The sequence below is a fragment of the Mytilus edulis genome, chromosome 9 (genome assembly GCF_963676685.1).
Source record: "Mytilus edulis chromosome 9, xbMytEdul2.2, whole genome shotgun sequence".
In the NCBI taxonomy this organism is placed as follows: domain Eukaryota; kingdom Metazoa; phylum Mollusca; class Bivalvia; order Mytilida; family Mytilidae; genus Mytilus; species Mytilus edulis.
This window is the reverse complement of record NC_092352.1, coordinates 2,755,730-2,779,855: the sequence shown is the minus strand read 5'-3', so window position 1 is coordinate 2,779,855 and position 24,126 is coordinate 2,755,730. Positions and strand designations below refer to the sequence as shown.

The 24,126-nt window shown below is 32.2% G+C and overlaps 1 protein-coding gene across 1 annotated transcript; it reads left to right on the top strand.

Moving 5' to 3' along the window:
* Positions 1-14,665: 14,665 nt before the first annotated feature.
* LOC139489385 (carbohydrate sulfotransferase 15-like) lies at positions 14,666-24,038 on the top strand. The gene is made up of 7 exons (XM_071275698.1): positions 14,666-14,862; positions 17,528-17,656; positions 18,563-18,719; positions 19,460-19,562; positions 21,413-21,560; positions 23,496-23,593; positions 24,024-24,038. Exons 1-7 carry the CDS (start codon positions 14,736-14,738, stop codon positions 24,036-24,038), a joined length of 777 nt encoding a protein of 258 aa, XP_071131799.1. The 5' UTR covers positions 14,666-14,735.
* Positions 24,039-24,126: the final 88 nt, after the last annotated feature.

Below are 24,126 nucleotides of genomic sequence, written 5' to 3'. Positions count from 1 at the left end.
GCACTCGTACAACGTTTTCTTATTTTCATATAGATAAATGGACAGATCACTGCAATAAGAGATCCAATGTTTTACCACGCAAACAATTAGGATTGCTACTATTTCTAGCATGACCCATCACATCAAAATTGAATGTTTAATACGATATCATAACTTTATCAACTGATCTGGTCTTTTGCTTCTGTGATCGGAGTATATAGTAATAATGCATCAATAGGGTATTGTTCTATGGACAGCAAACTAACTACAAAATGAACTAAAGGCAATCGACATACAAGAGATAAATAATATCTCTCTGTCTATACCGTCCACGGTCAACATTAAATAATTTTAACTTACTATTAGAATACTTTCTTTTACAACTGTAAGAAAGGTCAAGATACAACCTTAACATAATATTTAATACAGGTTTTGATCGATTTATGAGTTTTGGCTTTGAACAGAGTTTCAGACAGAAAAATTCGAGTGAAATATAACCTTAGGCGATTTATCAACAGCATTTTACTACCTTAAGGAAAACGATTTGTGACACGAGTTAGAAGGAATTGTCCACAATTTGTCCTCTGTGTAATGCTTATAATTATACCTCCAGGTTTCGTCTATTCATCTGTCTATTCCAATATGAATATTTTTCCTCACATCTTTGTTAGAAACTACATTATAAGCAATTCTTAATTTGGTTTTAGCGTTTATATAAGTCAGCTATACAATAAGATGCGTTTTCATAAATTACTCAACAACTTCCTTAAATATTTTGGCTGCGGCATCATCAACTTGTTGTTGTCTTTCCTGATTTTTTTTTTATTTTAGCCATGTTTTGTTGTAAAACGTCTACGAATATTTGGTCCTCTATTCTCTACAAATTCTTACTTTATTTGACCTTTTTTATAAGCGTGTCACTAGTGAGATTTTTGTAGACGAAATGCGCGTCTAGCGCAAATACAAAATTTAAATCATGGTTTCTTTGATGAAAGCCAACAGCAATTTAACGCTGTTCGAAAGTCACAAATCGGGTGAGCGAAAACAAAACCGGGTAACAAACTAAAACCGAAGAAAAAACATCAACTATAAGAGGAAAAAAAGGAACTACAAAAACATTTATCTGTGTCGGAGTTCTTTCAGAGACTTGTCAAAAACAGGAAGATCAAAGAAACCAGGTTATTCAATTTAACATACAAATATATTGATGATGTCCTTTCCATTAACAATCCAAAACCTTTCTGATTGGGTTTTAAAAAGTAAAATCACAAAAATACTGAACTCCGAGGAAAATTCAAAACTATAAGTTCTTAAGCAAATCAAAACAAATCAAATGACAAAACACAAACGAATGGACAACAACTAGATCTTTCAGAACAAGAAATTAAAGAAACAACAGACACGACTTCATCTGCCTCATTTATATACTGATATCTCGAACTTTACATACACGGTCATCTCAGTACCAAAATCTGACAAAAGATACGATTTTAATTAAGAAATTATCAACTTCATCCACCTTAGTAGCTTTATACCAACTTCACCTGCACATGGGATGTATATTTTCCATTTTTTTTGCTTTTCAAGATCTTACATGTGTCACTAAGACTTCACCAGTTTCTGAGTTGAAAGATTAGGAGCTAGAGGTATAATTTGTCGTGGTATTTGTTACATAGAACTTGGCTCTGTACTTATACATTCCCTAATTGTGTTATTGTGCTATCGTAAATTCTTGTACTCTTGTTAATGTGCTTTGTCTATGTGCCGTTTTGTGTTTCTTTGTTACATATTTGTTTGTTTTCATAATGATTAAGATTATAACACAAAATTGACTGCTGTACCTCAATTTTGACATTTTTACCTATTTTGTCTATTTGTTTTGTTCCCTCGTCGTTTTCAATATTACGGAATTTTGTACGACTGTCATACAAGTGAGAGGTTTAGCTAGCTATAACACCAGGTATTGTCCACCATTTTCTACATACGAAAATGCCTGTACCAATGCAGGAATATGAAAGTTGTTTTCTATTTGTTTGATGTGTTTAAGCTTTGATTTTGTCTTTAATAATGGTCTTTACGTTTTTAATTTTCCTCGGAGTAGTTCGGTATTTTTGTGATTTTTCCTTTTTTCGTAATTGTATAAGGCTGTTCTTGTGTACTGTACTAAATTAATTTAAATTATCCGTTGCTATTCCATGTTCAACGTGTCAAAATGTACGAGTAACTTAAATTTTTAGGTATATATTTCTCTGTCTTGAGTGTTCTTGTATATACTTGTACTGTATTTATTTCATGACAATAAACGTCACACTAAACTCCAAAAATATAGATAAACTAAAATTAAAAATCATTCAATACTAACAAAGACACAAAATAACGGCGGGTTAAAACAAGTTTTTGTGATCTCAACCAACTATCCCCCTATACCCCTAGCCAAAACACATACCAATACACACAGTAAAACTTAGTAATAAGAAGTTTGAGTCCGATGTCAGAATATGCAACGACATTAACGTAGCAAAATGACAATGATACATAAATTAACAAAAAAGTAAAATCTCAACAATACTGAACTGCAAGGAAAATTAAAAGGAAAGTCCATAATCAATTGCCAAAATCAAATGATTAAACATATCAAACGGAGAACAAAAACTGTAATATTCCTGAAATGTAGAAAATAGTGGATAGAACCTGGTTTTATAGCGCTAAACCTATCATTTGTATGACAGTCACATCAAATTTTGTGATATTTATCTTTTTAACTTTTTTTGGATTCGAACGTTACTGATGATTCTTTTGTACACAAAACGCGCGTCTGGCGTATATACAAAATCAAGTCCTGGTATCTATGATGAGTTTATTTACAACGATATGTGAACAAAAAAAGACATAATAGGTAAAATAGTCAAAATATAGTTACATTTACAAAAAGCACAAAAAGCATCGACCAAATTAAAAAAGCTCATTCACTGCTTCGCATGTTTGACGTCAGAAAAAGTAAAAGTCAAATAGGAAGAAATTTTATCGTTCAATGTGTATTCAAATAATATACAACTTCACATTTGCAATGATAGTCTACAGGGTTAAAAAATCAAAATTTATGTTAGAATTAATTTCCGAAACAGACAAAGATTTAGAATTACACAGAACTAAGTTCTTTAGAAATTTTAAGAATCCACATATGGTAAATACCACTACGCGAGTATACTAATTTTGTCGTTGGTCGTTCAAAGTATTTTAGAATTTATAATAGAACAATATCATAATGATTTATAATAGAACAATAACATAAAGACGGGATATATTAAAGTACATAGTCACGTTATGAGAACCAAATGTCGCATATACAAAAAACACGAGTAAAAATGAAAGATAAAACAAACCCATCGACGAGATGTATAAGTACCGAGCCACGTCAACTGGATATAACATTAAGAGATCAAACAGTAAAATTCATATTAATGAATGAATGAATCTTTATTGCAAAGCATAGACATGTTATGGCAAAATTAACGACATATATTACATAATAGAAAACATAAATAGACAGCAGAGAACAATAGTATAATACAATCTCTATGAGGTACGAAATGGCATAAATCTGAAACAGTTATAAATCTTCCATGAGGTACGAAATGACATATATGTAAATCTTCCGTGAGGTACGAAATGGTTAAGGTACGAAATGGTCAGGGTACGAAATGGTTTTTGCCAAGGTACGAAATGACTTTAATAAATAATTGAACAAAGACAAATAAAAGAACAATATAACACGCTGTTAAGATGATAAGCAACGTCAGTAAGCAGAATCTATGCATCAAGACCATCATGTATTATTTATGCAGCTGATACGATTTTTAAAACATTTTTGGATTCTCATAAATTCTATGTACATGTATAACTTTGGACTAGTTTGAATCTCGGTCTATTTCTGTGATTTATTCTTACATACTTTTGATTTTTTTAACCCTGTATGCGTACATTGCCTATGTACATTTTAAAATTGTTTGTATGCACATTTAACGACAAATTTATGTGACGTATATAATTTTTCTGACGTCAGACACTCATATCAATCCATGTGTTCGTAGATAGTAGATGTTTTTGTGTCCTGTTAAATTGTTCTTTTTAAAATTGTTATACGATGATGACTGATGTACCCATATTTTGACTATTTTATTAATTGTGACTGTTTATTTAACGCATCATGTAAATGTAGCGGGATTTGATGAGACTGTTATTAAAGTGAGAGGGTTAGCGCTATAGAACCAGGTTTAATCCACCATTTTCTACATTTGAAAATGCCTGTACCAAGTCAGGAATTTGACAGTTCTTGTCCATTCGTTTTTGATGCGTTTTGTTATTTGATTTTGCTATGTGATTATGGACTTTCCAAATTGATTTTCCTCTGAGTTCAGAATTTTTGTGATTTTACTTTTTATCAACAAGGTCTAACTTAGGTGTTGACATGAATATCAATAATGTGGTCATTTTCATAAATTTCCGGTTTACAAAACTTAGAATTTTTCGAAAACTAAGGATTTTCTTATCCCAGGCATAGATTACCTTAGCCGTATTTGGCACAACTTTTTGGAATTTTGGTTCCTCAATGCTCTTCAACTTTGTACTCATTTGGCTTTATAAATATTTTGTTATGAGCGTCACTGATGAGTCTTATGAAGACAAAACGCGCGTCTCGCGTACTAACTAATAATCCTGGTACCTTTGATAACTATCTAAGTACCTTCTGATGAATCTTTTTGGAAAAATTGGGGAAAATTTATAATTTCAAAATTAAAATCGTCTCGTTTGTTATAGATTCTGGTACTGAGATGACTGTGTATGTCAAACATGAGGCAGAGGAAGCCGTGTTGTTTTTCCTTTAATTTCTTGTGCTGGGGGATATATTACTGGAACTCAATTAGAAAATTTCGGTTTGTTAATGAAAAGAACATCATCAGTATATCTGAAAGTGAAATTAAATAATCTGGCTTATTTGATCTTCTTGTTTCTGCAAGTGTCTGACGAGACTCCGATTCAAACGACTACAAGCAGTAACTGACATGCCAACTAAAGACCTAAGTTAAACCGATTGAAAGATAATGTCTTCATCATATGAAAATTAAGCACAGTCCCTGCTGTCAGGGGTTTAGAATCATATCGTGATTAAATATACGAGAAGAACATAACCCGTATCATGCCAATAAACAAACTAATCATATATACCAGGATTAAAATTCAGATTTACGCCATACGCACGATTCGTCTACAATAGACCCTATGAGTGAATCAATATTAAAATCAAAATCTGTCATATTTATTTACCGAACAACTGTATCGTTACTATATTTCCTTCTTCATAAGTCTCTTTAAAGGTTTGGTAAGCTTTTTGAGGTGAATGTCGACATGTTTATGCTTTGTTAAGAATAATAACTTTAAAAGATTGGATGTGAAATAGCTGAGCGTATAAGATGTCTACATATTGAATGTTGACTTGTACCGATGATAAAATTTAGTAATTATTTCGACTAGTTTGTGATATCGAAAACCCTGGTGTAATAATTTTTCAGTAATATGCAAATTTCTTTCTTTAAAATCAAATACGTTGTTACATAAAAGAGCGCATTGAACAAGTTGATATATATATAAAAATCATAAGATGGTGACAAGGGAACGTCACCATCTAAAATAGATAATTAACAATTGGAAATGAAAAATCATATCTTTATCATAAATTTAGGTATAAAAGATATATATATCAAGATCCAGGAAAGGGCAGTGTTTATTGTTAGTATTAGCTTTCTTTAAAGTTAGTTCAACAGGCTGAACCACCTCTTTAGTGTACATATTAAAGTCAACATTAGTCATAACAATGTAGAAACAGGTCCGCAATAAGTAGTGCACAGTTAGACCCTTTTGGAATTCCGATAACTTGACGATATACGGAATTTCCAAAGCAAACAAAAAGTGAATCATATACCAATTCAGGGGCTTTTATACTATAAAAGCTGGTCCAGTTGACACAATTCTTTTGTTTTTTTATAACTTATAGTTATCAAAGGTACCAGGATTATAATTCAATACGCCAGACGCCTGTTTCGAAAAAAGTTTCAGTTTGTAGACAAAATGTGCGTCTGGCATATTCAATTATAATCCTGGTACCTTTGATAACTATTTACACAACTGCGTCGATGCCACTGATGGTAGACTGTTTGTCCCCGAGGGTATCACCAGACCAGTAGTCAGCACTTCGCTGTTGACATAAATATCTATTATATGGTCATTTTTATAAATTTCCTATAACAAATCTTTGAATTTTTCTAAAAGAATGTTCTTATCCAAGGAATAGATGACATTAGCCGTATTTGGCACAACATTTTAGAACTTTGGGTCCTCTATGCTCTTCAAATTTGTACTTGTTTGGCTTTTTAACTGTTTTGATCTGAGCTTCACTGATAATTCTTATGTAGAGGAAATGCGCGTCTAGCGTATTTAATTATAAAGCTGGTACCGATTAATATTTATTGTTTCGTTTAACAGTTTCGGCGAATAAAAAATATCGGACACGTTTTTGGGTTATGAAATCGAACACGTTTGGGCAAACTTGAGTATTACGGATACGTTTGTGTAAATAGGACACGTTTAGGGGAATCGGACACGTTTGGGGGAAGCGGATACGTTTGAGGAATCGGACACGTTTTGGGGAATAGGATACGTTTGTGGGAATCGGATACGTTTGAATGAATCAGACACGTTTTGGAGTGTTACAAATTATCAACGAACATAACGCTTGTTGCCGCCTATCTTTATATTTCGGAATTAATTATACAATTCAATTCCCTTATTTAATCTACACATCAATGTCATTTTAAAAAAGCCAAAGCAAAAACAAAAATACCCTCCACCCCAAAAAAAGAGAAAAAAAACACCAATACAATAGCCTGCAGTATCAAAGTGATTGTGAGGAAAAGAAATATAAACATGACAGGTTTTTCTGACCGATAGTAAAAACTTTGCTTAATATTTAAATATAAAAAACGTGAAAACACCTACCACTTAACCAATAAGAGTAATTGCACACTAAACTAGAAAAACAAGGTAAAAGGCATGTGGTTTATTCTAGGCCAAACTACCGTTTCCATTTTTAAAATTATCTCTCCATGCACGCAAGCAAACTAGAACAACAATATATTATAAAATTATCAATAATTGTACAACTTACACGTTAAAGAAATGACTGTGAAACACGGAAGTAACACTGAAAAAGTGTATCCAATTCAAAACCTTCCAACTGTTGCTGTCAAAATAGTTTTTACTTCACGCTATAGTATTCATTTCCTGATATTTGTTTTCCAATACATTTAAATCATTCTCGGGTGACATTATCTCTTTCAATTACACATTTTTAATGGCCCGAAATGTGTTTTTTAATCTAAATAAAACCAATAATGATTACCAAACAAATTTAAACTTTATAGGTATAAGAAGACGCAACACTATGACCAAGGCAACTTCCAAAGAGTTTAAATAGCTATAGACCACTGTTTTCAACAATGAACAAACACCATAACTGGTATAAAATTAAACAGGCCCCGGCATGCCAAAACAAAACTACCCAGTTAGAGAAAACATATCAAGTAACTTCAAAGTTATGTTCTTTACTAGATTAATACAAGTTATTGTTGATGTTTTTCCATTGATTTTAGTTTGTAACAAGGATTTTTTTTTTCAATCGATTTATGACTTTTGAACAGCCGTATGCTACTGTTGCTTGTATTTGATTTTAAAAATTGTGACTTGGATAGAGAGTTGTCTCATTGGTAATCAGGCCATCTGTTCTTAACCGCTGTGGTTAACAAAAATGGTGCACCATATACAGTCTATGTAAGAAGCGATTCGATAAAAGCTTTTCTTATATCAACGAGCGATATTGTCTTATATCAACGAGTTGCATTGTGAGAAATTTCAGACGAATGTTAGCAATTGTACGAAGAAAGGCAACTATCTCGGTATGAAGTAATGACTCTTTTCTTAAAACAGGGTGACTTTCAACACGACATACGTCTGGGGTATAATTGTCATGAGTTATTTCATGTAATAGCAAGCAAGGTGTATTTAAACGAGAACATTGATTAATTGAATAAAGGAAACATAAATGCACGATTTATCATTTGTAGATGTACACCTTCTTTAAATATCATGTAGCAAATTCAGTGGAATGCAATTGAGATGAATTTAATTGTTTGTTACGCCAAAATCACCTATAAGTCAACGATACTGCTATATTTTAAAATATCAATGCGATATTTGTCTTATATCATAGCGATGATTTTTTAATATTAAAAAATTAGGAGTGCGACACTTTTCTAATATTACTGCTATAGTTTTCTAGTATACATTGAATACGTTGACACGGCACAATGCATGTCAAGAAACTGCCAACATCATTCACAAACTTAGATCATGACCGGTTTAATGTTTTAGGATTAATATTACTAAAATTTCGTAACTGTAACTGTAACAAAATTAACACTTACATGAACTTATCATTTCAAAAAATTTTCTTGACCCTATTGATAGTTGAAAGTGTTAATAATATGTTCAGTCTAATGTTTTAAATCACATGCTTTAACCGACTAACTAACATGTTTAACCCCGCCACATTATTTATGTGTGTGCCTGTCCGAAGTCAGGAGCCTGTAATTCAGTTGTTATCGTTTGTTTATGTGTTACATATTTGTTTTTCGTTCATTTTTTTTAAATAAATAAGGCCGTTAGTTTTCTCGTTTGAATTGCTTAACATTGTCTTATCGGGCCTTTTATAGCTGACTATGTGGTATGGACTTTGCTCATTGTTGAAGGCCGTACGGTGACCTATAGTTGTTAATTTCTGTGTTATTTTGGTCTCTTGTGGACAGTTGTCTCATTGGCAATCATACTACATCTTATTTTTTATAATTCTATTTGAAGTTATGATGCAATGGCGGAATTTGAATTCGATTGCAAATACGTCTACGGACCTATTACATTATAATATACTAGTCACACTGCTATAGCCTTTCCACTTTGGTAATATCGAAATAGACAAAAATATCATTTCTTAAAAGGAACATTCATTCAAACAATCCAATCCAATACAGCTCCAAATTACAATAAATAGTCAAATGGTATAATCAATAATCCAAACAAATTAAAATGTACAAATGCTGATGTCCCGAACTTTGAAGATACCAACTGAGTAGCCTAAGACTATAAATTGGACAACTTCAGATAAAACGAAAATCAAAAATCTTGTCAAACAGAAAATGTATTTATTATTAACATAGAAAAAGATATTGAGAAGAAAAACAGTTCTTTTTGGATATCAAAGACTTTTCCCGTTGGTTAATCGACATCTCTATGAACATAATCGTGTTTACATCGCGATGACCGTGAGGGCATACCGATGTATTGTTGCCACAGAGATTTGCCACAGAGTTTTGGCTAGTAACCGACCGTATAAATACGCGAACATTTCTTAGTGCAAAATAACAATCCGTATCACTGGTTATACATTCATTTCTTCAATGAGTATTTAAAAAAAAATGTTTAGAACACAAATAAATAAGATGTAAATGTCTTTTGACGTTAGAAATGTGTATATATCTTTTCTATATTCATACATTTAGATCGTTCAATTGGAGGACTGGAAAGCAGTTATTTAGAAGGGGACATTTTAAAGATTTATATATAGATATAAGAAGATGGTGCATGAGTTCGAATGAGACAACTTTCCATCAAAGTAATAATTTGTTTAAAGTAAACCAATTATAGATCAAAGTAAGTCTTTAAACACGGAGCCTTGGCTCACAGCGAACACCACGTTATATAGGAACAAGAACATTGCTAGTGTTAAACCATTCAAACAGAAAACCAACGGTCTAATTTGTAAAAAAAAAGGAGATTCAAAAGTACAGGACAGATTTTGTCAAATCAATCTGAACGAGGACAGTATGATTTATCTAAGTCACAAGTTCGTTTCATTGTTATCCAATAAAAGTCTACCATGTGAGCGTTGCGAGCATATCGGATATATATTATTTCTGTGCGTTCATTATAAAATTTGCGAAATGTTATATATGTGAACATTCATTTTGATACTCAGCTATTTGATTACGGCATGGTTTATTAAACCCTTATTTGATTAGTTTTGCTTCCAAAAATAATTGAGAAATTTGTAAGATGTTACCAAAAACAATTTGAATTGAAGGAATGGTCTTAAAACTGCTTATTTACATACATTACTACTAAGAATTAAAATCACAAAAATACTGAACTCCGAGGAAATTCCAAACAGAAAGTCCCTTATTAATTGGTAAAATCAAATGATAAAACACACCAAACGAATAGATAACAACTGTCATATATCTGACTCAGTACTGGTATTTGCAAGTTTTGAAAATGGTGGATTGAACCTGGTTTTATAGCGCTTAACCTCTCACGTGTATGACAGTCTCATCAAATTCTGTCATATTTACAACGATGCGTGAACAAAACAGACACAATAGGTAAAATTGTCAAAAAATGGGTACAACAGTCTAATATTAATACTAATCGGTACTAATATTGATATCAGAAAAACACTGCTATGATATTTTAAAAGTATCGCATTGATATTTTAAAATCATCGCATTGTTTATTTATGTATTTTAGAAAAACATAGCACTTCGAATTTAAAACGGACATAAACTTTAGCTTCTAACTAACTTCTCAATGTATATTTAGACTCAATTGTTGTTTATATTTGAACAATAAGTTTTAAAGATAGTATTTTCTTAAGTTAAGTTTTCGTTGCCGAAAACAACATTTTCCGCATGAAATGTCTGCATATTTACAATTGATATTAGACAACATCGCTTTGTGATATAAGAACATTTTTTATCGATACGCTTCTTCCATAGACTGATATATATTTCATTACAATATTTAGATTAATTTATCAATCTGCTTTGCACTGGAAATGACATACATTAAGGTGAACGACCTACATGCATCGGTGATTTCATGTTCCTGGTATAACCAAACGTGATAACTACCTATTAACTATCTAGTTAAAACAAGTTACTTATTCGATTACTTCGATGTTTATGCTTGAAGCTATAGAAATAGTCCTCAATCTTAAAAGTGTCCATTAGGTAATTAATAACTTTATCTATATATAACGTTGATCGAAATTTTGAAAGTTTAAATTTGAATGGCAACTCAATTTCCTTACTATGATTTTCTACTCTGAAGACAAAATTTAAACAATTAATAATTTTTCGTTTTTGAGTCTTATCAACATTTTAAACCTCAGGTTGAATCCATCATTTTCTATATTCGAAAATGCTTGCACCAAGTCGGGAATATGACAGTTGTTGTCCATTCGTTTGATGTGTTTTATCATTTGATTTTGCCATTTAATGCTACTAGGGACTTTCTGTTTCTAATTTCCCTGAGAGCTCAGTATGTTTGTGATTTTTAAAATGTTCTTATCAATTGTCTATTTAGGATTCGGAAATTTTACATTTTTGTAAATTTAACCCCCGTCTTTCAAGAAACGTCACTGAGTCCCTTTTGAAGTACCAACGACTCGTCAAATACCCAGTATTGACACGAAAAATTAGGAGGATTGTTAAGTATACACGACATTGGACTTTTGAAGCAATGAAATTTTCAAACTGATCTGTGAAGAAATACGCTGGAAAGAAAAGAATGTTTCAGAGAAATTGGCTGATTTGATATGACGGGCTTGTATAATCCCCTTCAAAAGAAAGACTTATTGTATGTATTATACTATTATATAATAGTATACTATATATCTATCACATTGATGAGTCCTTGTAGGCACCCATTTGTTCAGTAGCTGAAGTATAGTGCCTCGTTTCTATTTCAAGAATCAGCGCTTATGCATTGTAAAATAACATGGAAAATGGAAACGGGGAATGTGTCAAAGAGAAAACAACCCGACCATAGAAAAAAACAACAGCAGAAGGTCACCAACAGGTCTTCGATGTAGCGAAAAAATCCCGCACCCGGAGGCGTCCTTCAGCTGACCACTAACCAATATATACTAGTTTAGTGATAATGAACGCCATACCAATTTCCAAATTGTACACAAGAAACTAAAATTAAAATAATACAAGTCTAACAAAGGCCAGAGGCTCCTGACTTGGGACAGGGGCAAACATGCGGCGTGCTTGAACATGTTTATGAGATCTCACCCTTCCCCCTATTCCTCTGGCCATTGTAGAAAAGTAAACGCAAAACAATACGGATAATTCATAAAAATCCATTTTGTATATCATCAGGAATCATCATATGACTAAAAAATGTATGTTTTTTCATTGACTAAAAGTATAGGAAATCATCATTGATAAAAAGCATCGCTGGTAAATAATCACGTTTTAATTGGTTAAAAACTGTCACGTGATGACCACCTGTGTATCAATGATGGTTAGAAAATTTTGTTTGGGGTTCACGAAGTTGCGTCTACTGTAGAAAAGTTTAGCATGCAATACATTCGTTATACGGACCTTAGAAGGAAAATAAAATCCACAAGGCATTTCGCCTCTGGACTCACCCTCTAACCTTCCATGGATCCATAGGGGATCAGTAGCAAACTATATAAATTGTAATACTCACTGCAGTAAAAAATAGGTAAATACAAGATTTGGAAAAGCGTCCGTGTACCTAAATATAGATACTTCAATGACGTAGGTTCACGACGTCAAGTAAATTCCCGTTTTTTTTTCTTTTTCAATTGCTTTTGGTCCTTCTTTTTTTGTGTATATTTGTTTTGAGTGAAAGTTATTGGATATTTCAACTTATATTAATTAGCAACTGCAAAACAATATGATATATTTAATATAAATCAGGGAGAAGTTTTATAAGTAAAAAAAAGTATCTTGAACAAATACTAGAAAAATGGAGAATGATAAAAAGTCATATCGTAAAACAATTGTTGACATTTGATTTCAATTGATTTCATTTATCAACGCAAGAGATATGACATTCACCCTTGGCCTTCATATTTCGGGGTTGATAAATCATTGTATTAACCTCATCCGAAGTCAATTATTGTTTATTGTTACAATTCATTTCCGGAATGGCTGTAATATGTTTTCTGCCTGAATAAATAGCATAAAATGTGTGGTGCACAATGAATTACCCGCGTAGTCTTTAGAGAAATGCTAACATAAAAAAATTGTTGTGCACACTAAATAACCCGCGTATGTGATTATTTTTACATTTTATATTTCATTATAATATTTTGATATTTATCAATTTGTCTTTCACCGGCAATACCTCACATTAAGGTGAACGACTTACGTGCATCTTGACATCTTAATCAGTGATTACATGTTCTATTAGCAACTTCTTCGATTACCTCAAGGTATATACAAGAAACTGAAGAGATGTTCTGTTGGTAAATAATATTTTTATTAATTATATAATTTTATAACTTTGATCGAATTTTTAAAAGTTAAAATTTGTATGGCAACTTAACTTCCTTCCTACGTTTTCTACTGTGATGCCAAAATTCAAAGTATTATTTTCTTTCGTTTTTTAGTCTTATTAACATTCTTATCAATTGTCTATTAAGGTTTTGGGCATTTTATATTTTTTTGTAATTTTGACTCTGTCCTTATTTTCTTTTTGAAGGTTCAGAATGAATTCTTGTTTGAACGAATACAAGAAAAATCGGCAAGTAGATTTTTTATTCTGATAGAATGTGGATTTTCATAGAATAAGAATTATTATATCCCAAAGCAAGAAATGTCTACGATTATATGAATGTTTTTCTTTTTTTTCTTTCAGACATGCTATGACGACCGTTCATCTCGACTCAACGACAACATGGAACATTCTTGGCGATTAATTCATCGATGTAATACCATGATAAGAATTCTAATAGCTTATATACTTGCTATTTTGACTGTGTGTGTCTTAAATAAACTAAGATTTATTTTAGAATTCAACGTATATGACAAAAGACATACAAACAGACCCATTGGATTTAACAGCTGGAAGTATCAAGAGAAGTACTGCCAACACAAAAGACAAAATACAAGTGGTGATGACATTCTGTGCATGGTTTGTATTTTAGTCAATTCTTATGTGAAATCTGATATCAATGTTTATGGGAGATCTTTGTTATTGTCAAAAATAATCACATGTATTATAGACCCATATTGGTTAAGTATACTTTCTAGACACCCATCTGTTGTCGACGATATTTTTAATCATTGAGTTGCTCCGTGTATCCTTTATGACATTATAAATTTAGGATATGTGGAATAATTGCCAATGAGACAAATATCTAACCTGTTCAATGACATAGATTACATAGACTAAAGGTCATAGTTCGACCTTCCACAATGCGACAAAATGTTCAACAAAAAAAAATAAAAATATCATCAAATCGATTAAAGACAAATAATAAACGGAACGCAAATGAAACTAACAGCCATGAACAGCATTAATGATATTCTGGAAAACAAACACATATACAATTTGGCAGGGTTAAACATGTTTGCCAGTAAACAATCCATCCGTCCTCGTTCTCAATGAAGTAGTTTGCCGCTTTCTCTTCTTTCAAATCTGTAAAATGCAACGATTTGTTCATGAACTCTACACAAGACACATTTTTTTAGAAACCATTTCAGTATTTGCCAAATTTTAAAAACCCTTGTTGGAGGGATGTGAGCCATACCATTAAATGTCTTCCATACTTTATGTTAATTGGGATAGACAAATCTGGAACAACGGATCTTTTCTCTAGAATAACCAAACATCCTGAAATAAAGGGGAACACTGGGAACCAAGAAAAAGAAACAAAATGGTGGAGCTGGTTGAGATATGGTAAGTATTCCAAGTTACAGTTAATGCTAAGATCGAGTACGAACGCGCAAGCGCAGACGACGATTGACAGATTTGAAATGTATTTGTCAACGTGGTTTTCTATTTGTTCATTAGAATGAAGATAACATTTGGTACGTCCAGCTAACGCGTCGATAGTAAAGTTAATTTGCAACCTTCATACCACCAATTGATGCCTTCGGAGCTTAAAATACAATACAGTTATCCCCTAATCACTTGTAATCCTAAGTCGTAGAATAAACACAGATTCGACTTGAATTGATTTTTTCAAGTAAATCTGGTTCTTGGTGTTTTGATTCTTTTAGATCCTTTTTTAACAGGATTTTTGTGACAAAAATGTCGGTTATTGATTTGGGGATGTACGGCGGGCGGTCGGTTGGTCGGTCAGGCGGCCGGGCGGGCGGCAATCAAATGTTGTCCGTGCATTAACTCATGAACCGTTCAACCAAAGCTTTTAAAATTTCAATATGTTGTTACTGACAACTAAATGAAGGTCAAGTTCAATAATGGCGATTTTGACTTTTACTGTTCAGGAGTTATAGTTCTTGAAAGATTGAAAATGGAGTTTCATGTCGTGTCCGTGCATTTACGCCAGAACGGTTCTACCAAAGCTTCCCAAATTTAAACATGTTGTCACTGAAGTAAAAATAGAGGTCAAGTTCAAAAATGACGATTTTGACTTTTACCGTTCAAGAGTTATGGTTCTTGCAAGATTGAAAAATGGAGTTTCCAGTCGTGTCCGTGCATTTACACCAGAACTGTTCTACCAAAGCTTCCCAAATTTTAATATGTTGTTACTGATGACAAAATGGAGGTCAAGTTCAATAATGACGATTTTGACTTTTACCGTTCAGGAGTTATGGTTCTTGAAAAATTGAAAAATGATGTTTCCAGTCGTGTCCGTGTATTTTTTCATTAACCATTCAACCAAAGCTTTTCAAATTTTAATATGTTGTTATTGATGACAAAATAGAGGTCAAGTTCAATAATGACAATTTTGACTTTTACCGTTCAGGAGTTATGGTTCTTGAAAGATCGTAAAATTGCGTTTCCATTCACGTTGTTGCATTTACTCATGAATCATTCAATCTAAGCTTTTCAAATTTGAATATGTTGATACTGATGACAAAATGGAGGTCAAATTTGATATTGCCGATTTTCACTTTCACCATTCATCAGTAATGGTTCTTGTGATATTGCCAGGACACAAATAAATGTTGATAAATCCGGTTTGCTGTCGTTGTGACAGCCTCTTGTTATTCTTTCAAATAGTGTGAATAATTATGATTCAACTTTTCATTTTAAGTGTATTGAAAGACTTCAATCAGGAACTTATGAGTTTAGATAAGAAGTTGAAAATAACCTTTTACTTTACCTTCCGTTATATAGACCATGTTCAAAATTTGATGTCTATGTTGAATCCATCTATCCCAAGGAACTATAGATAAAGGGTACAACATATACAGCTATGTCTGCCTCATTTATTGTCTTACATTGACAATGAGGGTCGGTTGAAAACAAAACTAAGAACCAAAAGAGATGATTTCAGCTTTCCAATTGTGAACTTCCCATTTCTATGTAGCAACATTCCATCAGCACATGCATACGGAGTATATATATATCTTTCAATTGATACGATATTCCCGTCCTTGTATCTCCTATCATGATTTCCTTGATGGAGGGTTACTGCTCACAAGGAAGCTGTTAATCTAAGAGTTCGAAATCATGAAGTTGACATCATCCCTTCGTAAATTTCACGGATGCTGCTATGAATTAACCGTTTCACAGATAATATCCGATATGTTCTTTATGTCGTCGAATTAGACAATTTACCGGGTTTGTCATAACATTAGCAACACGACGGTTGCCACATGTAGAGCAGGATCTGTTCACTCTTCCGGATCACCTAAGACAAGATATATTACTTGACAGAGAGTTTCTGCTTACAAGGAATCGGTTGAATCAAGAGTTTTAAAACAGTGAATTTTGTTTGGACACCATAATGAGTTGATATACCGTTTTGGATATTTTTTCACAGAAGACAACGGATATGTTCCATTTATCATAATCACAATTCTGTCCTCTTTTTCGAATGTGACCCACTAAATCGAGATATGACCGTTTTTGTATTTACATGAGTAACACGATATCTGACGGAGCACGTGCGAACACTCATAGTTTTGTTTTGAGGTATTCATGTGCTATCTAAAATTTTTAAGGGTTGTATTTTTCGGCTGTGATGTTTATACCGTTAACATTATTGTTTATCCTTTGTCATGTAAAACGTGTTTCTATTTTGAATTTTCTCAGTCGGTCAAGTTTCAGGAATATATTATTGACTTGATCGATGGTTTATCAATTTGGCGATGTCTTAGGGTTTAACAGGATCCATTTACTAATCCGCTTTATAATAATCAAATGATGTATTCAACTGTAATATTACATTGATATTCATCAACCATGAATGTCAGATTTATATCAAGAGTTTTGCTCTCGTTTGTTTTTACGGAAATAACATTTATATTGTAGTGCCAGAAACAACGTCATAGAGCTTTTATATCACTACCAAGTTGCGTTAGTTGATGCGCATAAACAATAGGCTGTTTGGTATTTAAAGTTGTCCTTATAGTTCCAATTGTTTGTTTAGGTTTCTGGTTAAGACAGAACGCAAAAAGACGACGACAAACCTTCTATGAGTACATATCATACTTTGATTCGTCAGCAGCACATATACGCAACACTGTAAATGATCAAGGATATCATAACTTGATAACAGGTTAGTAATATTGAGAGAGAGAGAGAGAGAGAGAGAGAGAGAGAGAGAGAGAGAGAGAGAGAGAGAGAGAGAGAGAGAGAGAGAGAGAGAGAGAGAGAGAGAGAGAGAGAGAGAGAGAGAGAGAGAGAGAGAGAGAGAGAGATATTCATATAATATATAACAAAAACCCAGAGTGTTCTGATACCAAATAAGTATATCACTACAATATAATAGTTATTACGTTGACGTTGAATCACTTTCATTTTTTAATCACCCACACAGAATAAAATATATCTATGCACCTTAACCAAACTTTCAGGTATATAAATATGATGTTTTTTTCTGAGACAAGTGCTCGTCACATACTACCAGAACTTGCGGTCATCCGATGTTCAGTTCTTTAGTTCAACTTTAACGTTATGATATCATGTCTTCTATGTACGTTTGTTCAAAAAGCATGTGTTCAGCTAAGGAAATTTGGAATTTTCGAGTTTAGTCTGACTGTATAAATTTGTGTTAAAATGAAATACTTACATTTTATATTTGATCGGAATAAATCGGTTCAACGAGTTTTTAATTTTAAGTATACTGAATTGATGAACGTAGAGCTCGTAATAAAGCAGCTGATAGTAAGAAAATGAAATCGGATGCAATGAGATCCAAATATTTACTTACAAAATTGCAAACATTTGCAAACCATATTAATATTTCACTTTTTCACTTTCATTAATGATTGAAAAAAAGTGCACCTTTAATAAAATAAAACCGAATTCATTTTGAAGTATTAATCAATTAAACATATTATATTTGCTTAGATATGCAAAAGGTTTGAAGCACAAGTTAATCAAACTTATATAGTCTTCTCCCTTGAACTATGCATGTATAAATAAACCCTGCCACAGTTGCTAAAAGTGTGTTTCTTTTCAGGTGATGGCACTCCAATGGATATGTGGGATTATAGAGGATGGCCACAGATACCACAAAATCTAAATAAATCTGATCCAGAAATTCTTACTCCACATCTAATAAGACATCTTAATCCAGACATGAAATTTATAATTATTTTACGAAATCCAATAGACAGGTACTTGGATTTTAGAATGTTGGCCATTTGATAATTTAACAACAAAAAAATACTTTAGTGAATGCACAGAACTAACAATTTCCATCCGACTTGGATCTTCTAGCCTTGATTTGATGTTCATACTTTAAACGTTACTGTTATTGTTCATTGTGTCATTACTTTATTTTAACATAAATTCTTATATTGGTGTAAAATTGTGTATATGTATCCTAAAAGCTGTATCGCTTTCGGAATAAAGTATTATTATTATTACTACGGTTCATAGGTCAACTATGTGTTGTTAATTGTGTAACTTATCGAATGCATGAACTATAGCTTGCCCATCAACAAATATATTATTATATGCAAGAAACTAAAACTAAAAATAATACAAGACTAACATAGGCCCGAGACTCCTGACTTGGGACAGGCGCAAATATGCGGCGGGGTTAAAGATGTTTTTTGAGATCTCAACCCTCCCCCTATACCTCTAGCCAATGCAAAAAAAAAACCAATCGAACGCACGACAATACTCATAGTAAAACTCAGTTGAAGAGAATTCAGAGTCCGATGTCCGGATAGGTAATCTATATATTAACATAAAATGCAACATATTACGTTAAACCTTATTTTTGATTATTTCCAGTGTATTACAAATATTTTTAGGTTTTTAATTGGATTGCTCTAGCTCACTATTTCACTGTAGATTATACTCGAACTACTTTTTTCATATGCCTTTCAAAATGTGTAATTATTTGTAGATTATACTCGGACTACTTTTTCCTAAAACGTGGTGTTCCAACAAGCGCTGCATTTGATGTTGTTGTCAATTCATCTATTCAGATCTTTAATGAATGTACTCGTGTAAACAGTCTCCGAAGATGCCTTTATGATGCAAATCATATATATATAAATGGGTCGAAAAGGTACTTCTTTGAATATTTACTGATTTGTGTAATAATATATTGGAATTCGAAGGGTGTCATTTAAAAAAAAGAGTTTTCTAGTTATATCCTTTTATAGCGTTAATCCAATCGAGGCATCATGTGTTTCTATATTTCTCCATTTATCAATATTGAAATATTTTCCCTCAATTTAAGAGAATACGGTGACAGTAAATTATTGATATTTATTGCAAAAGAAATGACATTTTCCCTCAGAATTCTTCGGTGCGTTCCTGTTCATTTTAATTTTTTGCAAGTTTTTTTGCCAATTGTAAAATAAAAAGATAAATAGAAATAAAAACATGTTTTAAATTTGATATAGAATGACAAACCAGGTAAACTTAAAAGAAATATGTTATTAAAAAGGGGATTTTAATATGCTTGATATGGAAAGTCACATTGAATCACCTAAAGCATCATGAATATATAGCTTGAAACTTGAATAAATATATTGTCAGATGGCCATTTATAACTTTAAGATATTTACATGGCTAAGAAGACATGCCTAGTTGTTAATATGAATATGGACTAGAATAAAATTGATCAATGTTTACCAAATATAACATAGTTATATAAAAATGTATCAAAAAGCTAGATGAAAGAAGGAGAAGGAGGACAGACAGACAAATCAAAAACCTTATACGAAATTAGAAAACAATTTATTTGAGGAAATAACTACAATTTAGTGTACATTAATTTTATTACAAAAGTGTTTGTTTAAAACGGTAATTTTATTCTGATTTGAATTTTCGAAAAACTAAGGATTTTCTTATCCCAAGCAGAGATTACCCTAGCCGTATTTGGCACAACTTTTTGGAGTTTTGAATCCTCAATGCTCTTCAAATTTGTACTTGTTTGGCTTTATTAATATTTTGATATGGGCGTCACTGATGAGTTTTATGTAGACGAAACGCGCGTCTAGCGTACTACATTATAATCCTGGTACCTTTGATAACTATTATTTATATAAATGATATTTTAAAAATGGAGAAAATTCACAAAGTGAAATTTTCTAAAAAAAAAATGGACGATTAAAGCACTCTTAAAAAGCGCATTCCCAAAGGGATGGGTACACTGTCTGAGTTTAGGGAATTCCACGAGAAGACGAATCAATGTAAAAAGTAGTAATTCTATTAACATCTAATTCAATGAACTCAGTGGCATTTTGCCTTATCACTATAAACCAATAATAAACTGATATAATTTATTCGCAATATGCACAAATTATTACTAATTTGTGTAAAGACTCTCATAATATTTTTATATAAATATAAATAATAACATGGATTATAAACATAACAAAATGTAATTTCTAAAACAAAACTTTGCTATGTATTCCAGTTTTCTTTTTTCCCAATAAATCTTAAAAATGAGAATGTTTATAATAAGTTCCCAATATCGAACAGCGGTATACAACTATTGCCTTTATTTAACCATCTATGACAAACGCGTCGACATCAATTTTGAAATTATCAATTTCCTCCGCCCTGAAAGCAATATACAAAATCACCAGTATATGGGATTTGATTTGGTTTTTGTTGTTTAACGCCACTTTTAAGAACAGCATTTAGGCTTTTTCGTGGCGGCCAGTTTTTATTGATAGAGGAAGTCGAAGTGCCCGGAGAAAACCACCGACCTTCGATACGAAAACCAGCATATTGGATAAACATTACCCAACTTATTCGGTATTGAAAAGCTTGCAGCTGCTATTCATAAAAGACTTTTCAAAATGAGAACCATTCTTTTGATAATGCTTAATTTTTTTTCCAGGCTCGAATAAATGTTGGATTCTATAGTGTATATTTATCAGAATGGTTTAAAGTTTTCCCCAGAGATCAGTTCTTCATTTTAAGGACAGAAGATTATACCAAAGATATGTTCAATCACATGTCGAAACTATTTAAATTCCTTAAAGCAGGTAAGCTAACACATTGTAAAGATAAGATTGTTTGTTTTTCTGTTTAAATGGTTTTACACTAGTCATTTTTGGGACATTTTATCATGTTTATAGCTTGCTGTTCGGTGTAAGCCAAGGTTCCGTTTGCAGGCCGTACTTTGACATAATATGGTTTACTTTACAAATTCTGACTTCGATAGAGAGTTGTCTCATTGGCACCTTATCTTCTTTATTTATATATATATAAGATAACACTTTAGGAATGACATTTTATTACATATATAATACGTTGCCTAAACTTTAAATCTGCGTCTTAGTGTTTGGAAGAGTGGTCTGAGAAAATAAATTTAGACATGAATGCCTTATATTATATTGATCATGCTCAAAATCTACAATCGTTCCAATTTAACATTTTATGTTAGGTATGAAAAGAAAAAGATGTGGTATGATTGCTATTGAGACATTTTCCCTCCTGAAACCAAATGAGGTAAAAGTTTTCTACTAAAGGTCACCATACTACCTGTTATGATGAGCAAATTCATACAACAAAGTAAGCTATAAAAGGTCCCGCTATGACAAATGTGAAATAAGTCAAAATACATAAATAAAGGCCTGCTTTTTGTACAAAACTATAACGAAAAACAAATATGATACACAAAAAACAAAATCCAACTACTGAATAAACAGCTTCTAACTCGAGGCAGCTGCATACAGAATGTGCTTTGGCTCTAAACCCGCTTCTAAGCTCATATATTATCAACTATATTAATCCGTATTCTATTCGTTGTTAGCAACAATTTTCAGTATATGCTGTACTCAAAATTATAAGTGTTCATAATAACTAGAATCAATATAAATCTGCTTTGCTTTAATTATATCTTATCGAAAGTATTCTTTAAACTTGTTTGCATTTTCATTATCGTATGGTTTGTCATCTTTTTTTTTAAATGATCTTTCCAAAACTCGTGGATGGGGCTAAATTTCTCAAGATCAGAAAAAGTGTATATAAAAAAGAAGATGTGGTATGATTGCCAATGAGACAACTATCCACAAAAGACCAAAATGACACACACATTAACAATTATAGGCCACCGTACGACCTTCAACAATGAGCGAAGCCCATACCGCATAGTCAGCTATAAAAGGCCCCGATAAGACAATGTAAAACAATTCAAACGAGAAAACTAACGGCCTCATTTATGTAAAAAAAAAATGAACGAAAATCAAGTATGTAACACAAACATAAACAAACGACAACCACTGAATTACAGGCTCCTGACTTGGGACAGGCACTTACATAAATAATGTGGCGGGGTTAGACATTTTAGCGGGATCCGAACCCTCCCCCTAACCTGGGACAGTGGTATATAAACAGTACAACATACGAACGAACTATAAAAATCAGTTGAAAAAGGCTTAACTCATCAGATGGACAAAATTACAAGTTGACGTGGCCGGGTACGTATACATCCCGACACAAAAAGACACAATGAAAAGGTATGAGAGTACTAGCAGTTATCTGACAGCTAGTTCAAAGCCACTAACAACTAATAAATAAAATCATGCATCTAAGACTAAAGTATGTTCAGTATAAAAAAATAAAAAACCAGCGCCTTTCAACATTTCACAATCAACAGTAGAAATTTGAAGGTAGTGAAACATGGACACTACTTTTATCATTGTGTGTCCCCGGGTAGAAAAGTGGACATGCTCCACTATTGACCAGACACCACTAAAGATTCGTTAAACGCAATTGATTTATTCATTTCTTATACGGAAAAATATAACACAACCGATTGTACAAACCATGTGTGGTAATATTTGTCTTGCAAGAGTTTTTTTTCTAAAAATCTATATATATGATAGATAAAATTACAATTAGAATTATTGTCTTAAATATAATGTTTGTAGTAGTCTATAGATTTGATCTCTAATGAGTTTTATCTTTACTTCTAGGTGAATTAAATATAAAGCAAATGAATGATTTGGGAATTCTGTCAAAGAATCGTAAACATGTAACAAAAGTAAAACAGAAAGTTGCACCAATGTCACATGTAACCAGAAAAAAATTATTAAAATTATATACGCCATTTAATAAGGAGCTTTCAGCTATGCTAAATGATTCACGTTTTCTGTGGAAAGACATTTAACCGAAAAAAACCTTGAAAAATAATTATTGATAATGGACACCAAAGAGCTCGTTAATTTCATAGACATATGGCAACAGTTATGAAATGCAACGCAGCTGAGTTATGGGAAATAATTCAAGGTTGTTTATGATGTGGAGTTAAGGGGAAATCGATGAAATTGTGTTTTTGTTTGATCTATACTGAGATTGTTGCTATTTCTGTAGAAAGGTATGGTTACTGTATTTAATTTATTGAATGTCATTGTATTTGTCGGTTATGGATTATTTGCTTGTTATAAACACATGTCGACTGATAAAGCTGAATACGTTTCATGATTTTTATTGTTTTATTTTAGACAGATAAAGCATGATTAAAATTTTTTACAGGCCCGTCATACATAATTGATATATTTAAAATTTGTTTAATGCCCACCACTCCTTTAACAAATATATTGAAAC

What these genes read in the sequence shown, in the direction of transcription:
- LOC139489385 (XM_071275698.1), top strand. Translation starts at nt 14,736, where the DNA reads ATGTTAATTGGGATAGACAAATCTGGAACAACGGATCTTTTCTCTAGA. An exon ending in TTACGAAATCCAATAGACAG is followed by an intron (nt 18,720 to 19,459) that starts GTACTTGGATTT and finishes AATTATTTGTAG; the next exon opens with ATTATACTCGGACTACTTTT. An exon ending in TCTTTAATGAATGTACTCGT is followed by an intron (nt 19,563 to 21,412) that starts GTAAACAGTCTC and finishes TTTTTTTTCCAG; the next exon opens with GCTCGAATAAATGTTGGATT.